Source organism: Phaethon lepturus, unplaced genomic scaffold (assembly GCF_000687285.1).
Source record: "Phaethon lepturus isolate BGI_N335 unplaced genomic scaffold, ASM68728v1 scaffold29877, whole genome shotgun sequence".
In the NCBI taxonomy this organism is placed as follows: domain Eukaryota; kingdom Metazoa; phylum Chordata; class Aves; order Phaethontiformes; family Phaethontidae; genus Phaethon; species Phaethon lepturus.
Window position 1 is genome coordinate 337 of NW_010550265.1, and position 10,328 is coordinate 10,664.

At 48.4% G+C, this 10,328-nt stretch overlaps 1 protein-coding gene across 1 annotated transcript in view; it reads left to right on the forward strand.

Annotated features, from left to right (window-relative positions):
- The window catches only part of ISCA2 (iron-sulfur cluster assembly 2), a gene marked incomplete at its 5' end in the record, with an annotated part of 1,157 nt that extends 316 nt beyond the window's left edge, over window positions 1–841 (forward strand). Inside the window, 2 exons of the mRNA XM_010290516.1 lie at window positions 3–106; window positions 297–841. Coding sequence (XP_010288818.1) covers window positions 3–106; window positions 297–471 — 279 coding nt within the window. The remainder of the gene's footprint in view (window positions 1–2; window positions 107–296) is intronic.
- Between the last annotated feature and the right edge of the window lie 9,487 nt (window positions 842–10,328).

A 10,328-nucleotide genomic window follows, 5' to 3' on the forward strand; every position in this document is an offset into this window, starting at 1 on the left:
AGATCACAGAAGGCTCAGAGTTTCTCAGGCTGCAGGTGGAAGGAGGTGGCTGCTCTGGATTCCAGTACAAGTTTTCCTTGGACACAGTTATTAATCCTGATGACAGGCAAGGGCAAAGGGGTGTAGTGGTGGTCAGGTGCAACTGTTCTTTGCAAAGGTTACAAGAAGGGTGTGCGTGACATGATAGTATCTTGCACAGAAGGGAAGAAGCCTGTGAGATAAGGAAGGTGCACAGGCTGTGCTTCTTTGTTGGGGCTGCAGCACAGTTAATGGTTAAATATGCTGCTTTTCTGCAGGGTGTTTGAACAAGGTGGTGCCCGTGTCGTTGTGGATGTGGACAGCCTGGCCTTCGTGAAAGGTTCCATGGTGGACTTTAGCCAGGAGCTGATTCGCAGCTCCTTCCAGGTGGTGAGCAACCCCCAGGCAGAGAAGGGTTGCTCATGTGGGACTTCCTTCTCTGTCAAATTCTGACTGGACTTCCCATGGATGGACACGTGTCTGCAGACACTTCCTCTCTGTCTTCAGAGGGTTTTTGCTTGTTCTTTTCCCAGCCATTCCCTCTCATCTCTTACCCTGTAACATAGCTGTTACATATGACTCCAGCTGCGTATGTGTCTGTATTGAGCCTATCTCCAAGATAGACTTGTTGACCTTCCCTTCAGAAACATGAAGTAGCCATGAACATGCACACGGGAGCATTTTCAGCGTCTTTGTGAACCACCAGCCAGGTGGTGCTGACTCACCTACCCTGTCCTGAATGTGGAGCAACCTAACTGCTTGTCTCTGCAAGAGATGGCTGTGTACACGTGTGTGTGTTTATTGAAAGTTCTTACTAAAAAAAAAAAAAAGTCTTTGTAATCGATTTATGTTGCTTGTGCATTCCCATGTGGGTAGAATCTGGGTTCTTTCATGCTGCTGCTGCTTATTGCTGCTGAATGGGACTCAGAGTCTCTCTCCTGTACACCTCCCAGTGTTGCTGGCTCTCCCCAACTCACAGTGGGCATTTTCAGATACTTCACTCTTCTCTTACCTAGCAGGCGTCTTACGGTCCCAGGAACCTACAGTGGTTTTGTTGTCAGTCCCTGGGATGAAAGTTTTTACTTGTTCAGAATAAGTGAAGCTAAAAAATTGAGGTAGGAAGACTTAATAGTTTATTTCTTTACTTAAAAAAGAAAAAGCTTGTGTATGTATAAACATAAAATACACAGCCCTTCATCCCCCAGTGCTATTTTAGGCTGTTCCTAAACCTGACTTGGAATTTTAGGTCACGCAAACTCTCTGGTTTCATAGTGTGTCTGCTGTCTTCCCTTGCCAGCAGGAGGGAAATTCAGGTGACGCAGGCAGAGGAGGATCTGGAGTACTATTTAACAGTCCTCAAGTCCTTTTGACTTAGTTGTCTGAGAATCTTTTCCATAACTTGCTTCAATGTTTAATCTCTGTCTAACTTGTACCTGGTTTGGTGAAAGAATGAAATAGCTCCTTTCTTTTCTGAAACTTCCGTGGAACAGAAATCCAGAAGTTTCCAGAATACCATCCTTTCAAATAGTTGTTTTCTATAGTTTTTAATCTGCCACTAGATGCCTTTTAAATCACAGTGGTTCACCTGTTTCTGGGTGAAAGGAGAGATGGGGAAGCTATTTTTGTTTTATCTGATCACAACCAAATTGTCTAAAACTTGAGTCTTTCACGTGAGTGTGGGAGCACTGCATGACTTTGCTCTCAAGGAAACTGCTTATGGCAAACCATGAGCTTTTTAAAACTCTGTGCCACAGGCATTTTTGTTGTTAAGCTTCCCAAATGCCTTTCTAAACTAATCAGCAGTGCATACGTACAGTGCTGATTTGCCTGATGATTTCTAGTTCTCAGAGTTGGTGGTCAGCTAGTTTCAGTTTCATCTGTAGATGTTACAGGAGTTCATATGTGATCTGCTCTGACTGTTGCATGGGGAGTATGGATGGGATTTGGAGCAGCAGCTCTTTTCATGTAGCCTTTTCCATTTCTGTTTCCCGCAGTCAACAAGTTCTATCTAGTTACGTTGCTTTCAGAGGGAGCTGGATGTAGCACTGTCCCATTTTGTAAAAGGGTGTAAAAGGATGTGATTAAAAGACTTGTCTAAACCCCTGCAGGATGTTTTGGCCCTACCCTTATGCTCTCAGAGCTTGAATGTGATGTCAGGCAGAACTGCCTTTGAAAAGTGTAAGACCTAAAAGCTTGTGTAGGTAGAATATATTAAACTCAATTTCTTTCAGCTGAGATAACTGAGCAATTAAAGTTGGTGGGAGGAACTGCTTTCTGAACCAGTACAGCTCCATTCTTGATCCGTTTCACAGAGTCTGACCTTGGTCAAGTCTCTTTTGGGATCTTTTATGGGAAATAAAAGTGCAGCAGTAGGGCTGGGGAGGTAGCAAACCAGCAGCTACCAAGGCTTTTTTTCCCCTAAACTAAAGCCTGCCTTCCGCCACTGTAAGCATGCAGCCTTCATTTAGTATTACTGTTCTTACTAAATGAAAATGTGCCGTGTCTGTTCAGCCTGCCTTCACTCACTCTACACTGATGAAGTAAATCAAGCAAGTGCTGTCCATGTGGAGTGCCACCCTTTTCAGAGAATTTGCCTCAGAGGATGAGGCTTTGGGTCCCCACCAGCATCACCGGCAGCTATGCTGTGCTCGCAGGGGAAGCTTGCATGTATGGCTTGCTGTGCCTGCGGTTCTGGCAGTACTGCTCTAACTGCACTAGGTGGACCCCTTACTCCTTGGGAATCGCTGTGATGGACATGTATGGATATTTCGACTTCTGTCTGGGGTGAGGCTGGATCTGCTCCTTGCAGGACCTAGGCAAGAACAAAAGTTTCTTTGCAGCTGCCTGTTTTGGAGGCAGGCTGGAGCTGAATTCATCTGGTATTGCAGCAGTGTGGTCTTTAGATCAGAGAAATCTCTAGGAGCTGGACACATTGCTCTTGGCTTCCTAGTCCTGCTTCCTGGGAGCGGCTATAATCTGCTGGCCAAAGCTACTAGGCTTGCAGCTTCCAGTAGGGAATGGGTGCAAAGGGCTGTCTGTCACCTCCAGAGTCCTCCTGACTCTTAAAAAAGCCTGTCGGTACATTCAAAACTGAAAACTTCTGTCCATGTCTAGGAATTCAGCAAAGCGAGCTGTGTTAGCAGAGGAGGGGTGAAGGGGACCTTGGTGAATTTTGGCTGTGTAGGCAGAAAAGGCTAGATCCTGGCTCCTGTGGAAGAAAAAAAAAAAACCCCAAACTGTCAAGGTTTATACAGTGAATAGCCTTAGGGGGCAACGGTGGCACTCAGTAGACTGTGGGGCAAAACCAATGGTGCCAAGAGGATTAGATGGGGAATTCTGTTCTGCCTGAGCTGTGAGGGGCTGCCAAAGCACGTCTGTGAGATGTCTATAGTGTGGGAATAGATGGGAGCCCTTGTACTGAATGACCGAGAAAAAGCAGGAGTACGGAGCTGGAGGTGCCGCCTTGACTTCATTGCAAATGAGAAACTGCAGTGGAAAATCTTTCTCTGCTCCCACATGAAGAAGGAGGATTCTCTCAGTTCACCCACCTGACAATGAATGATCAAGAAAGATATTTATGGAAACCTATGTTAAGATGAAACTTCAAGGGAAAAGGGCACAATCATCAGTGTCACTGACAGGCAGGTTGAAGAGGATGGAATAGAAATCCTCGTTTTGGTGAGGGCTTGTTGGAGCTCTGCAGGGACTTGTTAGTAGATGACCAGCATATCCTCAGCCTGTGACTCTGGCTCTGTTCTTCAAATTGGGTATCTACCAATCTATCTATCTACCATCTATTAACTGTGGGTTCCTCTTCCAAGTTTCAAGCCAGGCAGTGGTAGAGAAATGGCAGTTCTTTGTCATGCCCCTTTTCTCATGGTTTAAGGATATGCACGGGAATACCATGCTCACCTTGGTGGACTTCTGTGTGGTATTAGTTGCTACAAAGGGCATTTGTGGGTAAGTGGCTCCTATAAGACCAAGGGCCAGCATAGGGTGGATGTTAGGGGAACAACTGCCCCTCTCACCCCAAGATTTTAATCTGCAAAATTTTTTAAGCTCAGTCCTTTCCCTTGTGAAATTCTATGTCTGTACAGAGCTGTTGAGTGAGTCAGGAAGATAGCTGGGGTGAGGAGCTGGTACCCCCGGATGACACCCACTGGGGCTTCTGCTGCTCCCACACAGCAGTACGATTTCCTGCCTTTGTAGGGCTTGCCTAAATCCAGCCTTTGGGGGAAGAATCACTGAATGGTGGAGGAGGCAATAACAGGAAGGCAGAAGTGCATGAAAGAAGGCTTCTCTTGTCTGTGTCCCATACTGTGAAGGCAACTGCTTTTGTATCAAGACTGTCTTCAGCCTTGCAAGCGTTTTGAACATCCACTGGCAGCTGGAAGTAAAAAACAGAATGGTATAAACCCCACCATTCACACCCATAGCTGGGACTGGCCAGAGGAGTTTATTGAATTTGGAGCAAGCAGGCTGTAGGTCCAGGATGAGCTGCTGCAGCACATTCTTGAGGACCAAACCATACGTGCTCTCAGCCAGAAAACACAACACTTGGGTTCATTAGCAGAGGGTGTGATAGGACGTGCACCATTTTGATGCTTCATTCTCATTGCCTGTTTTCAGGCACACCAGCCCAAATGCTCACCCAGCGTTCACTGTGCTCCTCTGGAATGGGCCGTAGCTGCCGGAGAGACTGGCAGCAGAGCAAGGGATAACATTGCGAATGGTGTGTTTGATAGGACTGTCAGCCTGCCTGGAAAAAGAACCATGATTCAAGGAGACCGCATTGGTGAGAAGAACCTGCAGCCACCTATATTGTATCAAACTCCTCCATTTGGGTAATCTTTTTATTGCCTTTTTTTTTTTTTTAAAGAGGGTGAATCCTTGAACCAAATGCGGTTAGGGGCTAGGTATAGGATTAATGGTGCAGTTCGGATTTTGCTGGGTTCTGAGGAATATGTTTGCTCAGTGTGGTTTCCAGGATTAGGCTGCAACTGCCAGATACCTGCCCAGGAAACAGCTCAGTAGATAATGGACTTGCAGTGGGTTTAGCATCCAGCTGTGGACAGAAATGAAGCTGTTCATGACAGCAATATGGGCCATTACTCCAAGGCTGTGATTCCTTGCCCTGTGGGGAACAGTTTGTGTGCAGTGCTTCCTGCCTCTGGCCCTCCCAGCACTTGTACAGCTCTTAATATTTCCTGCTTGAGCAATAAGAGTTTATGGCCCTAGTCTTTGTGGTTGATTAGAGCCCAAGTTTGTGCCCCTGTTTTAATCAGTGCTCATTTACCTTTGGCATCCTTCAGAGGAACAGAATGGTATGTCTTTCAGTTGCCATGGAAACAGTGAGACTAAATGCACATTTCCATGGCAACCTGCCATTATCTTCAGCTCTATCTGTGGGTCTCATTTTCTGACCATGGGGGTGGGGTGGTGAAAATGGAACTTCATATCTTAAAAAAAAAAAAAAAAAAAAAAAAAAATTTAAAGAAAAAAAAAAGATGCTTACCATCACCACCACCCCCTTTCCTCCTCTGGCTCAGGCTTGGGGCCAAGAGAGGCCTGTGACTATGGCCGCCATCCCGTGCACTGGGGCTCTGAGGTATTGTCTTCAGCTCCTTCTCTCCTTCCCCCTTCTAAAAATAGAGACATTCAGAACAATTTGATGACAATGTTCCAGCACTTCTCTGTGCTCTTTGTTTCCTCAACTAACGCTCCCAGAAAAGGCCCTTGAAGTTAATTGAACTTTCCAATGGTTTCCAAAGGTCAACGCATCCCAGCTCCTTTTGGTCCAAAGGGCCAAGGGTTAATTACAGGGTCTAAGACTGTCGAGGAGAAGCCTTTGTCTGCTGGGACCTGAGACGCCAGGGCAAGTCACATTAACCTCAGGAGCGAGAGACCTTCTTGCAAGGAGGGGCAGCTCGGACTGCTCCAGGAGATCATGCCCGTCAGAGAGCTAGGGATCAAAGGTGATGCTTACCCATTTATTGTGCCATTCAGGGGATGCAGGGCAGAGAAACCAGGTGTTTGCTGTATGATGGGTCTTGCAGCATCCCAGACAGAAGTGCTCTTGGCCACTGGTAACATCTCTGTCTCTCCCAGCCCCTGAGTCAAAAAGAGGACAGAATCTGCTGTACTTTGAGCAATTGCACACAGCTGTTCCTTAAGCCTGTGTTCATTATTCTTGTTCTAGCTGGCTTGACCTTTAGCTAATTCCTCTTACTCACAGTCTAATCTTGGTTGCTGAGGGAAAAAGCTTGTGTCTTGCACTGTTCTAGCCTGATGCAATAGAGTCATCCTTGCACAGGATGTGGTAGAGCTGTCCTTCCACATCTGCCCTACTAGCCTTTCACTGGTGGTGAAGCAGAGGACAATAAAGCTGTCTGCTTAGGAGTTAGCGTGGAGGCAGATGTGGTCTTCAGAACAGGTGAGGCAGATGCTGCTCAAGCACAACTCTCTTCCTTGCTGCAGTCTACCACAGCACTGACTGCACATGACAGAGCTGTCACAGTCAGCCTGGGTTTGTGTTGTCTCATCCAGGGGAGAACAATAGACCAGAGAGTGATGTATGTTGCTGAAATTGCAGGATTTTGCGCTGGAAGAATTACTGCCTGGACATACTGGCAGGGTTTGGTTGGGAGCTATCACTTGGAAGATAGCTTCTCATCTCAGAGAATGGTCTCTGAGATGTGGTGTCCTCACTCTTGAGCTGAGGTGCTGAGCACTGGGACAAACTCTGCATGGCTTGCATGGGCAGAAATTCGCCAGAGGATGTGCTCCTGGTGCCAGACTGCGCTGGCTTGGCTCTGTGAGGTGCTGTTGTAGCGAGTATAGAGGAAGGTTTGCTGTATGTGCCCATGTGTGAAATTGTGGCTGCCCTTCAGCTGCTGTGGGTAGCAGTGTGCCCTGCGGACCTGCTGCACGGCAGCCTGAGAGCAGGGACATCGACTACTGCAGGCTGGCAGGCTTGTGCCGTGGGCTAGAACCGTAAGGAGGGTTGCCTGTGGGCTCAGTTGTAGCCCTGCTGCAGTGGCTCACAGAGCTGCACAGCCGGGGTGGCTTTAGGCTCTTCCCCTTGTGTCCATAGCAGCTGAGCAAGTGTTGACTGAGGGAGCGACACAGCCCCTCGTTCAACCTCTCCTTGGTACACAGGGTCACTTCTCCTTACCGACATCCTGTGCTGCGTCTAGGCAAGGGTGGCCATGATGCAGCCAGTGTGTCCGGCAGGCTGCGTGGCAGGTTTCCCCTTACCTCCCTGCCTACCCACACACACTTGCCGCAAACTTCAGACCTGGAAGATTTGTGTTAAATATAGAAAGTTTTCAGGGAAGAGCTAATAGCATTTGGAAAAGAGAATTCAGTTCAGAATTTCTGCCAAAAGTGGAAATAATGGGGCGATGCTATTGTTAGCAGAACTTTATCTACCAGTGCCTGCAAGAGCTTAGTGGGGAGCAGGGAAGCAGTGGGACCGCGTGGCAGATCCTTCGGCCTCAATAGAACACTTCTCTCTGCTGCTGCTGTCCTGTGTTCCCAGATAACGGGCACAGGCCAGAAATAGGACTGCCGTGGTGAAAGAAGTTACTTAATCCTCTTCAAGCTAAGCAAAAACGTATCAGTGCAGAGCCAATTCACAGGGCAGAGCTGAATTACACAGGAGAAAATTGTGTCTGCAAATCAAATGGAATTCTAGCACTGTGAGAGAGCAAAGACAAAATGGGCTGGTATGGGAGAAGGGGAAACAGCCCAGTGAGATGCTCAGGGCTGGAAGGCAATGGGAGGTGTGTGCTGAGGCTCCCCCCCCAGCTCTGCCACTGAAGCACAGGTTTGTGGATGGATGTGGCTGTCAGAAGGCGGGAGGGCATTTACAGCTGTCCAGGTATCATGAGAGGCAAAAGAATCGGATGAGACCTGGGACAAGAATTGTTGAAGGGATGGTGTGTAGGTCATGTAGAGAAAAGTGAACAAGATGGAGGAACAGGGAGTGGGCAGCCACTGCCCAGTAACAGGGGATGCTGAGTACGTGCCCATGGTCATGCCCACTGGGCAGCTGTCCCCATGAGGTACAGCTGTGGGGGTGCCAGATCCATGAAGCCACTGACCTGCTCTGCTTTGCACTGGCAGAACTTTGGGTGGCGACAGCCTGCAGGGAAGGACCCTCAAGCAAACAGAAAGTGCCAAAGTTTCAGAGGTGAAAGCCAGACTTGCCAAAGGACTGAAAAATTACCTGCTTTTCAAGGACTGGGCCCCGCTGGCTGGGAGATAAAGGCTGTGGATCTGACAAGCAAGGGTGCAGAGAGCTCCTTGGTGAGTGTATTACATGCTTAGGAGCATAGGCTAGTTTTCCAAATGAGTAAAGGCTCCTGTTGAAAAGAGGGACAGACTTCTGCTGCTTGAGGATGCCCTCTTCCACAATATGGTGGGCATTGCAGGTGGATGTCCTCTTGATCTGTGCTGGGTGTGATAATTTTACAGGGCAGACGAGACCACTAGAAGTGTCAGGTTGGAAGGGCTTCCTAAAGATGGGACTTGGGCAGGGGGGGAAAGGGGAGTCCTAGCCCCCCCTGGGGCTGGTCCAAACACAAAGTAGTTCAGGAGAAGGACTGCTTATTGAGTTGTTTATCTCAAGACAAAATGAGGGCACACCTTGCCCAGCGTACGTTACGTTGGGCAGAGAGAGGTCTTGCTCACTGGCTAAGCTCCTCGCCTAAAGCCCAGGTGTGAAGGGCTTGCTATACTTGACCCTACAAGCTTCTTGTGGCCTAGGGGACCCTGATAGCATCCTCCCACAGATGCTGATTTGTGTTGCTTGCTTTGGAGTCTGTGCTCACTTTGCCCCCTCCCCTCCTGATCATGTTTTCCGGATGCATTTGATTTATACATACTCATTCCCTTCCTCACAGGAATGAGTTTTGGTGCCTGTCAGTTGCATGAGAGAAAAATTGATGGTGCAGGCGGCAGAGCAAAGCAGCTGGGATCTTTCTTAGGAGAGCCGCAGTCGTTAATTATAGGAGTCTAACAACCCTGGCTCAGGCAAGAAGCATATTCTACATCTCCCCCCTTTCTTTTGTACCTCCCTGCACAGGTTGTCACATCAAACCCAGGATTCGGGGACGAGTCAAAATGACACCCACCTTTTTGAATAAAAATGGGATGCTGAGTGCCAGGGAGCAGCTCCCTTTCTGGCTTCCTCCTCTCCCAGACTGGTGCCAGGGGCACCACACCTCCCCATAGCAAGGGCTGCAGGCAGCATTTGTCCATCCCTGGGGCTTGCTCCTGCTTTTTCCCTGCCTCAGGCAGTGCAGTGAGTCAGCTGCTGCCTCACTAAAGCCTCTCGGGTCTGATCTGAGCACCAGCCTCCTCTCCCCAGCTCTGGTCTGTGCAGCTGCCCGGCCAGTACCTCGGCATGGCAGGTTCCCTGGGGGGCCATTTTATTAGCAGTCACCGCAGAGCTGGGTATTCCGGTCACAAGCAGCCTTGTGTGTGCATCATGGGCAGAGCCAGCAGCACTGGTAAGGGTACTTTCATACTCTCAGTATGAATTTATCCTAGAGAAAGGAGAGTAAGGGAAGGGGGGCAGGGGAGGGAACATAACCTGGATGGCCTTAAAAGCCTAATACTCCCTCTGCGTGTGCCTCTCCGATATGTTTCTGGCTGATGATGCCAGTACAGGCCATGCAATTGCCCTGTTTCAGAGACTGCCTACACAGATAACCTCATCTTAACATTACTGGCCTGCTCACACAACCTTTGCTCATGTCACTTCATGACCTGTAATACCAAGATAAGAGCACTTGCTGTAGCAGTCGTCTGCCTGCATTAACAACTAAGCGATATGAAGAGGAAAGAGGGCTATGAACATACCTAGGGTAGATAAAGATGGTTTGGTCTCTTTGCAGAAGAAAGTTGTATGTATTTTCCTCAAAGTTTCACGGGGCTGCCAGGAGATATGTGTGCCTAGCCAAGGGAGGTGCTGCCATCAGAGGCAGATTTCGGTGCCCCAGATGGATGCTCCTGGCCTTTTGCTGGGGTCTGGGCAGGGAGAGAAAGGAAGCAGGGCATCAGCTTGCTAATTAAGGGAATTTCTCTCTCTGCTGCCTTTCTGCTGCTCAGAGGGGGAGGCAGAACTGGTGACTGACGAGAGCCTCTTGCTTGTTCTGGGACCCCTCTTAAAAGCTGCTAAACATTAAAAAAAAAAAAAATCTGCAAGCACTTTGATAGTCCTCACAAGAAAGTGAAACAGAAGAGCCTTTGAGCTGCATGTATTAAGAACAAACCTCTGTATGTTGCTGAGGGAAAAAAGGCTG